The following is a 17,637-nucleotide window of genomic DNA, read 5'->3' on the forward strand; positions in this document are numbered from 1 at the left end:
ATATTTTAGCATGGTCAGTTATCTATAAAATACAGTATCAAGAAATATCCCACATCCAAAAAGATTTTAGGAAGAGAACATTAAACACTTCAGTGCAATAAAACCTCAACAGATAATAAACTAAAAATATTGCTTACTATAAAAAGATCATCATTACTCTCTGGGACTATGGCTTTCAATGGGCTCTGTGTTATTCAGAAGGAAACAACATAATTACTCAATTGGAGTAATGAAGATGATCCCTTCTGGGAATGATCCCTTAACAACTAGCTCAAACCGGAGGAACATACAGTACTGGGTCGTTTCACTTCACCAGTAAGGAACTTGCAAATGAGCCTTGCAAATGAGATACGATTTTACAAGAAAATTAGTCTGCAACTAAAGAATTTCTCTCAATATGCAATGCATGCAGTTGTCAAGAGCATGGCCATTTTGTAACCAATAAAAAGTTTAGAGTCTCCAAGCGGATGAGTAAACGTCTTGTCATGGTGCTGTTATACCATTTGAGCCAAAAAACATTCTTTATAAATTGACTACAGACCTTTGTAACAAACCTTTAACAAGTTTTAAACAGTTTCCTCACAAATGAAAGTCCAATCATCAGTTACTCACGTCTCAAAACCTCTTCCTTCGTTTAAAACAAAAAGAGAAATGTTCAAGAATGTTTACACAGCCTTATTTCATACAACAAAAGCACACAGCAACCGCAGAGTGTCAAGCTCCAGAAAAGACTAAACATCCTCAAAAAAATACAATGATAAAGTAGATCTCCTGTGTGTTATATTTCAGGTTTTCTTAAGCTCTGTGGGACTGTTCGTCAACATAAACCTATTGTACAGTGCTCAAAAGCCCACTGATACTGTATTTGACTTTTTATGGTGTTTTTGGAGCATACAGTACTGTAAGCCAGGGGTTTTCAAACTGGGGTCCAGGGAACCCATCATTTATTAGGTATTTATGTCTCATTTCTTGCTACATACATTCCAGCATAATTTATATTTGCTTTGTATCTTCCTACTGTGTTTTTCTTATTAAAGCTTCCTTTATCTTGAGGACCTGAGGTTTATAAAGCTTCTGCGTCGATTGTATGGCAAAGCCTACAGCGTAGCTTGATGTGCACCTCTCCAAAAATGTAACAGCGCGTCAATGCTACGCAAACCGCAAGCGCTGTGATTGGTCTGTTGTGGATACTGCCTACTAGTGGTCTGCATGTGTAATTGCACATTGATGCAAACAACGACACCGAAGTATAAATTAAAACCAACGCGTAGACAGAAGTATGATGAGCCCTTAAGGCAGAATACCTTGTAAAGCTGCTATGAAACAAGATTTATTGTCAAAGTTGCTGCAGAACAAATTCATTTGAATAAAATGTACACTTACACTCACCTAAAGGATTATTAGGAACACCATACTAATACTGTGTATGACCCCCTTTCACCTTCAGAACTGCCTTAATTCTACGTGGCATTGATTCAACAAGGTGCTGAAAGCATTCTCTAGAAATGTTGGCCCATATTGCTAGGATAGCATCTTGGAGTTGATGGAGATTTGTGAGATGCACATCCAAAGCACGAAGCTCCCGTTCCACCACATCCAAAAGATGCTCTATTGGGTTGAGATGTGGTGACTGTGGGGGCTATTTTAGTACAGTGAACTCATTGTCATGTTCAAGAAATCAATTTGAAATGATTCGAGCTTTGTGACATGGTGCATTATCCTGCTGGAAGTAGCCATCAGAGGATGGTGGTCATAAAGGGATGGACATGGTCAGAAACAATGCTCAGGTAGGCTGTGGCATTTAAATGATGTCCAATTGGCACTAAGGGGCTTAAAGTGTGCCAAGAAAACATCCCCCACACCATTATACCACCACCACCAGCCTGCACAGTGGTAACAAGGCATTATGGATCCATGTTCTCATTCTGTTTACGCCAAATTCTGACTGTCTCATACCATCTGAATGTCTCAACAGAAATCGAGACTCATCAGACCAGGCAACCTTTTTCCAATTTTGGTGAGCTTGTGCAAATTGTAGCCTCTTTTTCCTATTTGTAGTGGAGATGAGTGGTACCCAGTGGGGTCTTCTGCTGTTGTAGCCCATCTGCCTCAAGGTTTTGCGTGTTGTGGCTTCACAAATGCTTTGCTGCATACCTCGGTTGTAACGAGTGGTTATTTCAGTTAAAGTTGCTCTTCTGTCAGCTTGAATCAGTCGGCCCATTCTCCTCTGACCTCTAGCATCAACAAGGCATTTTCACCCATAGCACTGCCGCATACTGGATGTTTTTACCTTTTCACACCATTCTTTGTAAACCCTAGAAATGGTTGTGCGTAAAAATTCCAGTAATTGAGCAGATTGTGAAATACTCAGACCGGCCCGTCTGGCACCAACAACCATGCCACCCTCAAAATTGCTTAAATCACCTTTCTTTCCCATTCTGACATTCAGTTTGGAGTTCAGGAGATTGTCTTGACCAGGACCACACACCTAGATGCATTAAAGCAACTGCTATGTGATTGGTTGATTAGATAATAGCATTAATGAGAAATTGAACAGGTGTTCCTAATAATCCTTTAAGTGAGTGTATATACACAATATACAAATATGCGAAAACCCCTGCTGTAAGCTGCTGATGTACGAACAACAGTGGCATTCTCCATAAGTGGACAAATTTATGTCTAAATTTGGGCAACACAATATATAGAAATGATCACAACAATTGTGCATATCACAATAACGAAATAATGTTAACGCTTTGAAAAGTTATGTATTGTAAAGGTTTTTTTATCAATGCATATAGCAGAGAGATTGACATGTGAATGTTAATGCATGTATGTGGATAAGTGAATGTGTAAATATGTATAAGATAATCAACAATCAGAAAGAATGTAAAATATATATATTTTTATAAATTAAATATAATTGAATTAGATTTTACAAACTTAAAGCATTATCGCATCTAATACCGTATTATAAGTAATCACATTTTTTCGTCCAAATCATACAGATAGAAGATTTTTCGGTGAACTATTCCTTAAATACAACTAAAGAGAAACTGACACAAGTTCCCTGTTAGGTATATTACTCAAGCTGACCCCTGACGGCTCTCATACCTTCTATGATTCATGTCATGTGAACTATGAGCTGTGTCCGCAGGTTTACTGACATGTGTATGTTTTGCCAGTATACAGGAGAAACCACTCTCTTCTTCTCACCACATGGAAAAAAACTCCTACAGAGATTTCTACACATTGGATCTTTGGCCCAGCTGCTCGGAAAATATTAGCCAAACCATTCATCATTTTAATCTAAATACTTCGGGACAGATTTCTACACATACAATACAAACAAAAAAGTGATTTGTGAGTCTAATTGGTGAGATTTATACATTTTCTTATTAAAATCTGAGTGGCACTTGCCCATGCAAAACCTGCCAACACAGTGCTGAGTGGGGCAGGGCAATATTGACGGAAATTCATCTTGCTAATCATAATTATATGTTACATGCAAGTCAAAGCCTCATGTTAGATATCACAATCACCTTTACTAAAACAGTAGAATAAAAATAAAATTCAAAGACAGGGATTTCCTACCTTTTAAAAAATATACAGCTGTACAACATGCATACTGGTTGGAAAGCTTACATCTGACCTCAGTGTATGTTTTTTTTTTATAAAAGAAGGGTCATATAAGATCCCACCAATATAGATGTGTATTGTCTTATCATGTATACCATTGGGAAAAATACCTATATATTACCAAAACTCAATATACCTTCCAGCTCTACTGCTGCATTATGTACGCTCTACTTAATGGTAAGTTCATGTTTAGATACTGCTGTCCATTACAACAAACTGACTAACTGTGTGAGTTGACGTCTATCATTTAAGATCTCATGTTTGGAATAGGAAGTGGGTGAAGCTAACAGCTATCAGCACACGGAAATAAGCGTTAGAATAACACATTTATTAAAAAACAGGATAAGATAACCGTCATTATTTTATGATTATAAGTACTAAAGTGAAGAACATTGTCGTGATCAAAGCAAGGCAAACACAGCTGGTAAAACATTCATCCAAATATTGACTAGTCCAAATTCCATGTTTAATTTCATGATTAATCTCAAAGGAGGGGAGGGGATAAAGTAGGCCTACTCAGTTCTTTTTAAATACATTACAGATTTAAACTTAAAGGGACGGTTTCCCAAACAGGGATTAGAATAGTCCAAGATTAAAAGAAATGTAAGAGCTGTCCAAACTGAAAACCACCTGCACTGACATATCTTAAAATATATCACTCAAAATGCACACAAGAATTGTTTTTAGTACGGCATGTTGGTTAAAACTAGTTATATTTCCTAATTAAACTAAGGCCTAGTCCTGGCTTAAGATAATCCCTGTCCGGGAAACCACCCCAAAAAATACTCTTGAACAGACGAGTGTGAGACATTGTTATCTTTAAAGCTGATTGTGTTAGGATACACACCTCTGCCCATGTCCATCTCAGTACAGCGCTGGTCAGGATTATTCCGGATCCTGCATTTGTACACGGCACCGGGTGACCGAACAGAACTGCTGAAAGATGAGTTTGCTTTGGGAGCCCCAACCACAATCCTACACAAATTAGAAGACACATCATCATCATACATGACAACACAAAGTCAGAAACCAACACACACTGATTTCATGCAAAGCAACACATGATACACTGTTTGTATTAATGGACTGCTGTATTGTTTACTAGACAAAACAAAAAACGTTTCACACTGCAACTCATTGTTCAATATGAAAATAAACAAAGGTTGACTTGAAAAAGTAACAATTATACCACAAACCCAAGTAATACCATATGTCAGTCACTAAAGTCAGTCACCATGTGACTTTTAACACACCACAAAAACACAATAATGGCAAATGATTTAAACTTCGCTCTAAGAAAGGATTTGTTCATTTTTTACACACAAACAAATGAGTTTTGTGTTATACTATTTAACCCATTATGGGGCGGTTTCCAGGACAGGACTTATCCTAGTCCCAGACTAAAATGCATGTTTGAGATGCCGTAATTTAAAAACATCTTGCAATGATATTTCTTAACATACAGAATATCTGTGCCGTAGTTTTGTCTCAAGATGCACACCAGTATTATTTATTTGTAAGGTTTGTTCGTTAAAACTACTTTAATTCCTTAAAGAGGACATTTCACAAAACTTTTATAAGATGTCAAATAAATCTTTGGTGTCCCCAGAGTACGTATGTGAAGTTTAAGCTCAAAATATCATATAAATAATTTATTATAGCATGTTAAAATTGCCACTTTAGGTGTGAGCAAAAATGTGCCATTTTGGGTGTGTCCTTTAACATGCAAATGAGCTGATCCCTGCACTAAATGGCAGTGCCGTGGTTGGATAGTGCAGATTAAGGGGTGGTATTATCCCCTTCTGACATCACAAGGGGAGCCAAATTTCAATGACCTATTTTTTCACATGCTTGAAGAGAATGGTTTACCAAAACTAAGTTACTGGGTTGATCTTTTTCACATGTTCTAGTTTGATAGAAGCAATGGGGACACAATTATAACACTTAAAGCAACAGTATGTAGGATTGTGGCCAAAACTGTTATTGCAATCACAAAACTTGTGGCTAAAACTGGTACTGCAATCACACAGCTGGTGGCCAATACACAAAATGACAACATAAACATCAGTTGAGGGCTGCAACTCCACTTTTTAAATGACAATATCCTGGCCAGACCACTGTTATCAGTGATATAAGTATTTGAAATGAAAATGATTTCTTCATGTCTAGTGACATATCAGGGCCATTTTATGATTAATTGATATACATTTCTTACATACTGTTCCTTTAATAAACATGAAAAAGTAAATTTTTAATAATATGTCCTCTTTAATGTAACTAAAACCTAGTCCTGGATTAATCTAAACCATGTCCAGGAAACTGCCCCTAAGTCTTATCTTAACACATTATGGGGTGGATCCCGGACAGGGCTTAACCTAGTCCCAGACTAAAATGTTAGAGCTTCTTTAATTTAAAAACACCTTGTCCGGTTTAATTTTAACATATTTTGTTTACATCATTTTGTCTTAATATGCACACCTAAAGTGTTTTTAGTAAGGCATTGTTGTAAAAACTACCTAAATGTCCTAATATTAATAAAGCCTAGTCCTGGATTAATCTAAAACCTGTCCGGGAAACCGCCCCAAAGGGTCATTTTGTGTTCAAATACATAAAAGTGACAACACAGGTTGTGTTAAAACAACACAAAATGTGTTGTTCCAATAATGACACAGAGATGTCTTGTTAGGGACAACACATTAAATGTGTTGTCCTTAACTAGAAACAAAGGGGTGGTTTCCTAGATTAATCCAGGACTAGGCCTTATTAGTTATATTAGGACATTTAAGTCGTTTTAACGAACAAACCTTACAAAACACTGCCAGGCAAAACAAAGGGCACTGATGTATTTTAAGATATGTCAGTGCAAGTTGTTTGCAGTTTGGACATCTCTTACATTTATTTTAGTCTAGGAATAGTCTAATCCCTGTCCGGGAAACTGCCCCTATATTACATTTGTGTGAGGAGAATGTTGGCTGCTGACCTGTCAGACAAAGCATCTCTTAGGTTTTATGTTTAAAAGTTTCGAAGTTGTAGCCTAGTGGTTAGAGAGTCTGGTTCGAGTCTCACGGCCGACGGGTTGCATCTGTAGTGCCCATACCCTAACTGATTCCTGGGCACTGGGATAGTTGTTGCCCACTGCTTCGGGTGTATGTGTTCACGTCACGACTTGCAATGCGTGTGTTCACTACTCACAGGGATGGGTTAAATGCAGAGGTCACATTTCGAGTTTGCGTCGCATACTTGACAAGCTTGTCACTTTTAATTTAGCATGTTTGACAATGAAAGTTTTTGAATAAATTACAGTTTGCAATATCTCTTTACTGACTTAAATGTGTTTTCGTTTGTGTTTTTTTGTTTTGTTTATTAGTAACATTAGAAAATAACTATTTTGAGTTAAACCATTTTTGTGTGGGTTGGATGCCTTCATGTGACTGGGAAATAGTAAACCATGTACTTTACTTAGGACTATACCACCATAATAAATACATAAATTTACCAAATCTACAGTATATAACTGAACCCTGTAGTTACTGGAAAATACACAATTTTGGACAGACTGCAGGTGATTTCTGTCATGTTTTAATGGACCGGCTGGGATGGAAGTGCTACATCACATCATCATCTTCATTGGCTGAACTGAAGGCAGTGACTTAGTACTGACCTAATGTCTCTTATAAATTTTAGGGCAGTGCCTGTAAGAATACATTCACAGAAATTATTAAAGTTCTTGTCTGACGTATACTTGCAAGAGTTGAGTAATAACAGCCAGGATAATAATTCAACATACTGTACTCATGTTACTGTGTATTTAAACATCTTTATCGTATTACATGAATAATCTTTTAATAACCATACTAGGTCCATCAGAAGTTTGTCCTCCTAAAGCGTTTTAATCTGCTCGTCACAATAATATCAGCAGCAATAACTAAAAAGCAAATAAAGCAGAATAAACAAGATTATAACAGAGGGAGAACCGAGTAGCAGAGAATTAAAGTTTCATAATCGTTTAAAAAAAAGTTTCATTAACCACAGCGCTGTTGTTTTTACTTGGAGCAAAACAGATGCTCAAGCCGTCGCGTGCGCCTGAGGCGGTAACCATAGCAACAGAGGAGCGCTGGAGCCGACAAAATAAAAGTATTTTAATTCTTTATTCCTGTATTATAGACTCATAAAACTAAACTAAGTATATTGCTTAAGTTTTGTTGAGTGTGTGACAAAAGGCAAATCTTAACAGACTCAAAAATAACTACAGTAGCTCGTTTCGAAAAGTTAACTCCCTCAAGAGTTGTCGTGTATATTGCACGCTTATTTTTATTTACCATTACCAAATCGGGTCAAGAAACTTTTAGAGAATTTTAAATATAAAATAAAAGTAAAATAAAGAATTATTGAGATCCTCACCAGCGTGATTGATCGTGGACGTGCTCCAGGACTGAATATCCAAAAAACGTCCCTTCTGGCCCGCGGAACACCACTGGATGTTGTAAGTCAATGTTGAAAGAATAAGCCAACGAAACAAAAGCCAAACATATAAAAACATCCAAAGTGTGTATTTTCCGTAGAGAAAGCTCCGTCATTCTGTTGCGCATCTTCAGTGCTCGAGTCAATGAAATGAGAACTTGTTAAAAGCAATGAAATCTTTCTTTAAAAGTCTCAAAATGAATGCAGAAACCAAGTCCTTCGTTTTAATTGCGAATGAAATCCATGCACGTGAGATGTAATGGTTAAATGAAAGGTTTGCCTTAGGATCGCGGTCTTATTGCATTGCTCCTCTCGTCTGCTGGTGACTCTGTTGCAACTCAAGAGTTTCTCTTGGCATTAAGTGCGCCTGTGACGCGCGTGCTGTTGCGTACGAGCATCACATATCACATTACAATAGCGCAGAGCTGCGTCCATTAGCGACACCTGTCGACAGAGTTCAGTACTGCACGCTGCTCGAATCAACAAATTCCTGCACACTGCACTTGTTTATATTTCTAAAAAACAGTACTGTTTAAAAGTTTAGGGTCAATTGAATTGTTTTTGTCAAAATGTTTTCATGATCTATAACTTTTTAGTCTAAACGACAAATGTTTGAAATAAGCTATGTGAAGAAGAAACAACTGTTGTAACCCATAAAATAATAATTTATTTCATTAAAAAAACTTTTTTTTTGGGGATGACTTGGACTGAAACATGATGAAAATCCAGCCAATTGGAGCTCAGAATAATTTAAACTCATTTAATGCTGTTTTAAAAGCATCTCAGGATGACACCTATGTGAAAAAGAAACTGTGGCGACAAATTAATCGTTTATTGGTGGTGGTTATTAAATAATTATTAATCATAATATTAATTATAACTATTCTTAATTATTAATAAATTAATAATTTATTTCATTACAAAACTTTTTTTTTGGGATAACTTGGACTGAAACCTGATGGAAATCCAGCCAATTGGAGCTCAGAATAAATTAAACTCATTTAATGCTGTTTTAAAAGCATCTCAGGATGACACCTATGTGAAGAAGAAACTGTGGCGACAAATTAATAGTTTATTGGTGGTTATTAAATAATTATTAATCATAATATTAATTATAACAATTCTTAATTATTAATAAATTAATAATTTATTTCATTACAAAACTTTTTTTTTGGGATAACTTGGACTGAAACCTGATGGAAATCCAGCCAATTGGAGCTCAGAATAAATTAAACTCATTTAATGCTGTTTTAAAAGCATCTCAGGATGACAACTCAAAAAATAAAATTTTTATATGGGATTTTTTTACTCCCAACATACCACAAATAGTTATATTTGTGTTATTGCATAGTTTTAATGAGTTATTTTTATCATAAAATGTGGAAGAAATATAAAAAATGAGCAAATGATCCTAAATATTTAAGCGGTTATAAACCCTGGCGTTTTAAAGAGGACATTCTGATTTTAATACCTGTTTGGTATTGTGACAAACATTTTAAAATGGTATAATAAAAAAGTGGAATGGTTTAGGACAGGTACTTACTATTATTATAGTTTTCTTTGACACACCTTGGAGTACAATGTAAACAAATATAACAATCATTAAGGAGCACAGTACTAGTAAAATCATATTTTTATGGTTACCATCTGATACCTGCCATGTACCATGGTACCACCAGAGTATTTTATTATAAGAGGAGCATATAATAATGATATACCAAAACCGTAAGCTGATTGTTAGCAAACATTAATCAGATTCTGCATGCCAGGTGATAAGGATTTGAGTGTAGTGTAAATAAAACTTTATTATTTGTCTTAAAATGTATTAACCACAATGTGCCCTACAGAGATTTATAGCATTTTATCATCTATGATTATTTACAATTTACAATATGAAGCATGATTACTATCGGTCAGTTTCCCTTGAAAATACAGTATTAAATAAAAACTAGAAAATACGTCCGTATACAATTCGCTTACAGTACTAAGAGCCTGTGTCTATATTGTACATGTGCTGCACAGAAAGGTACAGAGAAATTCATCATACTATAACACAGAAAAAAAAAAAGATAAATACAAAGAAAAGAGTTAAGAAAAAGAAATAAAGAAATTAAACGTATTGCACAAATCTCCAAAATGCAGCTTTATAAAAGAATCGTCTAATCTAAAAAATAAAAAAAAGGAAAGCAAGTAAAGTCCATAATAAATTATTTCTTGGCAAGCTACTAAATTAAGGAATATTCTTTAAATGTACTCCCGTTATTTTAATCAAACCTCCCTTATACCAGTAACCATACAAACATAACACTCCCGCAAACATCAGTAGATCAGCAGCTTTCGTGACAATCGTCTCTCAGCAGCAGAATCCTCAAACAGCTTCCATCACGGTTCTGATCCAACTCACCGGAGCCAAGGCTATAAAACACAGATGGAGAACAGTATTACATGGACCAAACCAAACACAACAACCCAGAAAAACAGCAGCCGGCACATTTTACATGACAATATGTTTACTGAAAATAAACTTAATTTACCAATTACATTCTGGAAGGAAATGTGACTGGTGCTTGCTCAAAATTAACTGCAACAATATTTTGGTGGCTGTCAGGGAGTTGCTATTTGGTACAGGATGAGTTTAACTCTATAGTCCCTGTGAAACACTAATCATGATGTTTGCTATAAAGAACTCTGTTAAGTGTTGGGATATTACATTTCATTCTACATAATGCCAAAAGCAGATGTTATAGCACTGTGATTTTAAAGCAAGCCTTAAAGCAATAAAAACAGTGGGTCAAATTGGGACTACAAATTCCTATCACAATACTGATATCAAATTCAAAGTAACATTTTAAAGGAAACACAGTCAGCACACCGAAGTAACTAAATAATAAAACATAACATATTTGATAACCATGTGCTAAATTTATCATGAAATCTGAATGATCTGATATCAGTGCTTTGCTTTACTTGAAATAAATAGTAAAGGCAGCTGCTGCTGTTGTATATTAAAGTACTTCAGTCCCAAATTGTGAAAAATCCGGAGCCCAAACCCTTTCTCACCATCACACGTGCATCTTCCCGCTCCAGAACCTTCTGTGCCTCGTCGGGTGGAAACTTTAGCACGGATGTTATAACTTTGGCCATCGTCTGTAGACAAAGCAGAACTATCAAATTAGATTTTCTGAATGATACATATTTAGGGTTACCACACCTTAGTTAACTTATTCAAGGACCTTTTTCAAAGACTTTCCAGGTCCAATACCCTCAAATTCAAGGACTAAATGTGGGGACACATTTCAAGTGAGAGCAAGGTTACATCATGTTACCTTTTAAGATACATTGTTAAAGTTCCCTTTCGAGGGAACTCGCGCTGCGTCACTGCAGTGACAGTTTGGGGACACTTCCAGGGGTAAGTGCGCCTGAATGTGTATATCAAATTCAACCAATAATCACAATTTTTATTTCCACTGAACATCACTTCAACCATTTCATTCTACAAACACATAAAACACGAGGTAATCATTAGATGTCTTCATCAGTCTCAGGATGTTACCCGATTTTTCCTATGATGACTTTATGTACCTAATGAGTCTCATACTGTTGGGTGGAGAAGACATTAAATAGAAATAAAGAGCCAAACATCCACAAGACTGAATGAAATTTGAGTAGGGAAATGTTTTTACGCTTCAACAGTTTGCTGTATGCCATGGTAAAGTAAAAAGCAAAATGATTGTACAGAAAGCAAACACGCCCATCTTTAGTCGAGTTTCTGCTCTGTGAGTAATTACATCTCACAAAGACAACACAGGCAGTGTGCTGTGTGTAATCAGTTCTGGATGAATCCTCCAGTGTTCATGTGCCTGTATAAACGTAGCAGTTAATCAGAACCAGCTCACTTTTTACCCCGAGCAACTCTCTTAAAGTGGCAGGCTTCATCAGGTCACGTGATGAGTATGAGCTGCCGGGCCGCCCGCCGGACTTCCTCTCTCACAGGGAGTCCTGTTGTGATGTCATGAGGTCTTGACCGTTTATTAGAAACCAGAGGGATTCCCGCTGGGTTTAGGGTGGTGTCAACCGGGCTGTTAATTAACCCCTGCTAAACCAGACACTAAGGGGGCATTTTTGTGGGATTCTAAAGCGCAGTTTTCATGGGAATAAATATTTTTATGCCTCCATCCGGACTCCCCATTACACCGCATCCTTCCTCTTACAAAAATCACGCTTGTGTTGTGGAAAAACAAACAACCGTTGTGGGAAGAAAGACCTATTAAATCTTTAACATATATAGGTACAATTACTTTTTTAGAGGGTTAGATTACCCCAGAATAAAAATGTTGTCATTAATTACTCCCCCTCATGTCATCCAAACCAGTTAGACTTTTGTTCATCTTTAGAAGGCAAATTTGTTTGAATGAAATTTGAGAGCTTTCTGAGCCCCCAAACACTGCAAATATGAGAAGAAAATTTCAAGAAAAATGTTCTTACTATATTAGCAGATTTTTTGCTTGCTTTAAGCACAGATTCACTTAAAAGTTTATGTTTTTTGTTTAAAAACTGGACTTATTTTCCTAGGTCATTTTGGTCATCAAGAAAACAATTGCACGCACTGCAAAAAATGATTTTCTAGAAAAAAAACTTAGTATTTTTGTCTTGTTTTCAGTAAAAATATCTAAAAATTCTTAAATTAAGAGGCTTTTTCTTGACGAGCAAAATGACCCAAGAAAATAGGTCTAGTTTTTAGACCATTAATATCAAATTTAAGTGATTTTGTGCATAAAACAAGCAAAAAATCTGCCAATGGGGTAAGCAAAAAATCTTAAACATTTTTCTTAAACACTAAATTTAAGAAAAACTCCCCATTGTCAGATTTTTTTGTTTGTTTTATGCACAAAATCACTTAAATTTGATAATTTTGGTCTAAAAACTAAACTTATTTTCTTGGGTTTTTAGTATAAATATCTATTCTTGAATTAAGATGATTTTTCTTGATGAGCAATAAGACTCAAGAAAGTAAGTCTAGTTTTTAGACCAAAAATATCAAATTTAAGTGATTTTGTGCATCAAACAAGCAAAGACATCAGCCAATAGGGTAAAGCAAACTTTTCTTGAATTTAGTGTTTAAGAAAAATGTTCAAGATTTTTTTGCTGTCCCCATTGGCAGATTTTTTGTGTGTTTGTTTTATGCACACACTGCAAAAAAATGATTTTCAAGAAAAAAATTCTTAGTATTTTTGTCTTGTTTTTAGTAAAAATATCTAAAAATTCTTAAAATAAGATGCTTTAGAAAATAAGTCTAGTTTTTAGACCAAAAATATCAAATATAAATGATTTTGTGCATAAAACAATCAAAAAAATAAATTCAAGAAAAATTCAAGAAAAATTTGCTTACCCCATTGGCAGATTTTTTTGCTTGTTTTATGCACAAAATCACTTAAATTGTCTTGGGTTGTTTTGCTCATCAAGAAAAAAGCATCCTAATTTAATAATTTTTAGATATTTTTACTGAAAACAAGACAAAAATACTAAGAAAATGTTTTCTTGAAAATCATTTTTTGCAGTGCAAAATCACTTAAATGTAATTTTTTATCTTAATTTAAGAATAGTTGTTATTATTTTTTACTGAAAACAAGACAAAATACTAAGTAAGAAAGTCATTTTTTGCAGTGTATGGTGTGAAACGACATGAGGGTGAGTATTTAATGAAAAACAAATTTTCTGTGGTGAACTAACCCTTTAAAAGTAACACGCATAGCTATCCTTATAATATAGAGCAACAAAAAAAACCAAAATGTACCTTAGTCTCTCGTCCCATCATGTATTCAAACATAACCTTCCTTAGATACTCAAACTCGGTGGGCTCATTGAAAGGGTCCATGCTGTTGTGTGAAGCACCTGTAGAAACATAAAAACAGAACTGTTTTATATGCACATACATAACCAGCCCCGCCACTCCCATAACGCGCATCACGCGCTGTGCGTAGGGCATCACGTGCTGAGGGGGCACCAAAAATAATAGCCTAATGAAAAAAAATTATAATGCTGAAATTATTTCATTAGTCTATAGAAATATTATTAGGCCCTTTATATCCATGTATATGTTACAAAAAAGGGGGAACGAGATAATTTAATGGCTCTAGTCTAGAAAGTATGCCCCCAGCCTTTGATGGTCTGTGCCGGTTGATCGCGCGGGCGCCTGACGAAGTTTGACAGAGGCCGTTTCTCAATCTGAAGGCTGCAGCCTCCAGAGGTCGCATTTATAGGCTGCATACGTCATCAAAACTTTCTTATTTCGTAATATTAACGATTATAAAGTGAACTATTATTCTTAGTTAATCGTAAATTGTTGTAATATGCTTATGACTTGCTAATGTAATGTTCAGTTAACTGAAATAAACCAGGCTTGATGACGTATGCAGACTGCATATGCGACCTCGCGCAGGCTGCAGCTTTCGGATTGAGAAACGGCCAGTCAGAAGGCAACTTTTGGAAATGGTCCCGAAAAGACAGCAGGAGTCAGGATCGGAAAAAAGGAAAAGGAAGAAACTGCGGGATGATGCCCGTGCATCACTTGCAGGTAAGTCCATCATGTTTAATCACTCTTAAATCAGGGAAATGCGCATGGGCTGCAGCTGCTGCTAATTTAATGCGCCTCGAGCTTGCTGTGCTGATATTAATGTTTAGCAAACTATGTTGTTATAATTTATAACTTCAGTGCAAGCTAAATTGAGAAACATTACTGTAAAACATTACATATGCATATGCATTTTACAAATAACTGACGCAGCTGTTACTTTCTTTACTACGTTTCTTTAGATATTGAGCAGCAGTTTATTTTGTGGTTTATTTTGACGTGACGGTGGTTAATACTTTCTCAGTAAAAGTTAACGTTAGCAGTCAGTGCACATGTTACAATTCATCACTTTAAATATATATAAATATAAAACGTCATGATATGAAGCAAACATTACTGTGACACTTAGTTCTCTGAATCTTTGTTTTATTTAAGAATATTGAGTATTCTTGTTTACTTATTAATGTTTATTTAATGTAATTTATTTAAAGTGACATTGTACTTGGGAAAACCATGTCTGGATTATTTTGATAATTTAAGTTTGGTAATTTTTTCTGTTTTGCTATTCTATAAAAGTTTGCACTTTCAAATGTAGTGTGTGTTGGCTAAAGCTGTGAAGATTTTACTTTCTGCTATTAAGTTATATGTTTGGCAATAAAAAATGGCAAAAACAAACGTTGTTTTTCTCAGGGTCGGGGTGGGGGGCATTATAAAGGAGTTATGCTTAGGGCACCAAAATGGCTTGCAGCGGCACTGTACATAACATACATATGTTTAAAATACATTGTGCAGGGTGTCTTGCCATCCAGTCCATTGCGTCGCTTGTGTTTCGCACTTGATACATGTATTATTATTATCTATTATCATTCACCAGGTGTTAATCCTAAATCTAATCACTTTAAAAAATAACAGCAGCACATCTTTCTCAAAAGCCACATGGTCTGATCCTGGTCATTCATTTTTGGTTTTACTACAGTAACCATGTTTTTGTTTTCTTTCAGCTGTTTCGTAAGTGGATTATTCACATCTGTAGCAGGATGAGCTACGCTCTGAAGTGTTATACTTGTGATAAGTGCTAGATTAAGTGCATGTAACTGCAATAGTTTGACAATAAAGATAAGCACACAATCAAACACTCATTCATTCTCTTAAACACGCGCACACACACAGCAATAATCAGTCTGTAAATCAGACCATAGACTCACTTCCAGTCTGAACAGTTACTGGTGCCAGGTCTCAGTAACGCTGGACATAATGACAGCATTGTAGCGAACTACAAGAAAACCTTTAGCTCAACCTAGGTGGGGGTTTTCCGCTCTCCACCCTTTATTTAATGGATAAGTGTGAGGAGAAAGGCAACAGAAGTTGTGACTGAATGAACAAAAACTAACTTGAGTTATTTTAAAACGGCAAGTAATGAAGTCATTGAAGGGTGGGCAGATGTTCACGCTGTTGACTGTGAGTATTATTATGGAAAACGTGATGTCAAATTTCTACCAGAAGAACATCACATCACCCTGCAGCAGAGTCACTACACCTCACTTCATCCTTAAAAATCTGTATAGAGGATTCTGTACACTTTTAGCATTTTATTGTACAAATGAAGTTCCAACAACCACAAAAAAAAGATGAGCTAATGTTTCTTCAAATTTACACAAAATGTTTACTTTTGTTTGCACGTTACAGGATTGTAAACATTTATTTATACTAGGGCAATTCCAGCATAAATAATGTGATACGTGCAGTCAAAACTTCTAATATAATTTCGCAGAGAATGCATTTATTACCAATATATTGAACCATCACCATTTATAAAAAATTTACTTAAAAGGGTGGTTCAATGGTATTTCAAGCATTCTGACTTATTAACACAGTTATAGAGTTGTTTCCTCATGCTAAACATAGACAAAGTGTCAAAAAAGCAGTTGGGCGTGTTAAGGGGATCGCACACCGGCCGCGCAGCTCAGCGCCGCGCAGCTCAGCGCCGCGCCTGCAGGACTCGGAGATATTGTAAACCGGAAGTGCACATTAAATAGCGCGAGCTTCGTCAGATAGCGTCTACTTCAAAATGCAAAATATACGTTAGCAGCCAATGTTAATCCTTAATGATTTGGGGCAAATATTATGTTATTTAATGTTAAGCTATATGAGTGGCGCGACAGGGATTTGAACAACTTCCTGAGTCACAGCTGGGCGGCGCGGACAGGCGCCACCGGTGTGCGTACACTCATAGAAAACAATGTGTTCAGTTGATTTAGAACGGCGCGGCGCTGAGCGGCGCGGCCGGTGTGCGATCCCCTTTACATTATTACAGTATTTCTGTGCCGAATGCACTTCGCCAGGGTTCGCACAAATTTCAGAACGTTTATTCGATTGTGGGTCCAGCTGACGTTTCAGGGGTTTCTGTAGGTGTCACTTATTTTTATAGGCACTTTCCCCGGAAAACCCCGCCCACCCGTCAATCAGCGGGAGATGCTAGAACTTACAAACATCACTTCACGCGATAGCTTTGTTTAATATCAAGACTCATCAATGGCATGAAGAAGTGTGTTTTTGGGTGTAAGAAGAAGAAAGCCAGCCTTATGGAAACAATGGATATAGTTTGTTTATCTGGGGTAGCAGCGCAGTTTTGTGTGTTTGTTTAAGGCTGGATTTCTCAACCGGGTCATGAGATGCATTGTTGTGTTATTTTGGAAATAGTCGTGTAAGTGCATTTTATATAAATGACACGAACATGTAGTGAATCTGTGACTCTGAACGTTACTCACTCCTCCCGCGGTAGTAACTCCTTCTTAATTTTTTTGTACGTTATCGGAAAGAATCAGTAAAGCTAATCTGTCTTTTATAAACCTGATTAAACTGAAGACACTTTGGAGAAATAAAGGATGTAATACTACTCTATAACTCCAGATTAACATCAGAAATGCAGAAACAGCGCGTGTTATGGTAGCTTTAACTAAAGAAAA

The 17,637-nt window shown here is 36.1% G+C and overlaps 2 protein-coding genes across 11 annotated transcripts in view; both read right to left on the reverse strand.

The window, feature by feature from the left end:
- Positions 1-8,442, reverse strand: part of itga9 (integrin, alpha 9) — a 108,284-nt gene extending 99,842 nt beyond the window's left edge. For both annotated transcript variants that reach the window (XM_065296196.2, XM_073812838.1), the window contains exons 1-2: positions 8,041-8,442; positions 4,487-4,614 (exon numbers count right to left, since the gene is read on the reverse strand). In XM_065296196.2, the coding sequence (XP_065152268.1) occupies positions 4,487-4,614; positions 8,041-8,228 (316 nt within the window). In that variant the 5' untranslated portion in view covers positions 8,229-8,442. The remainder of the gene's footprint in view (positions 1-4,486; positions 4,615-8,040) is intronic.
- A 1,437-nt stretch (positions 8,443-9,879) lies between these two features.
- Positions 9,880-17,637, reverse strand: part of golga4 (golgin A4) — a 62,964-nt gene continuing 55,206 nt past the window's right edge. For all 9 annotated transcript variants that reach the window (XM_065296194.1, XM_065296192.1, XM_065296195.1 and 6 more), the window contains 3 exons: positions 13,895-13,992; positions 11,161-11,247; positions 9,880-10,515 (listed from right to left, as the gene is read on the reverse strand). In XM_065296194.1, the coding sequence (XP_065152266.1) occupies positions 10,501-10,515; positions 11,161-11,247; positions 13,895-13,992 (200 nt within the window). In that variant the 3' untranslated portion in view covers positions 9,880-10,500. The remainder of the gene's footprint in view (positions 10,516-11,160; positions 11,248-13,894; positions 13,993-17,637) is intronic.

This window comes from Paramisgurnus dabryanus, chromosome 20, assembly GCF_030506205.2.
Source record: "Paramisgurnus dabryanus chromosome 20, PD_genome_1.1, whole genome shotgun sequence".
Taxonomy (NCBI): domain Eukaryota; kingdom Metazoa; phylum Chordata; class Actinopteri; order Cypriniformes; family Cobitidae; genus Paramisgurnus; species Paramisgurnus dabryanus.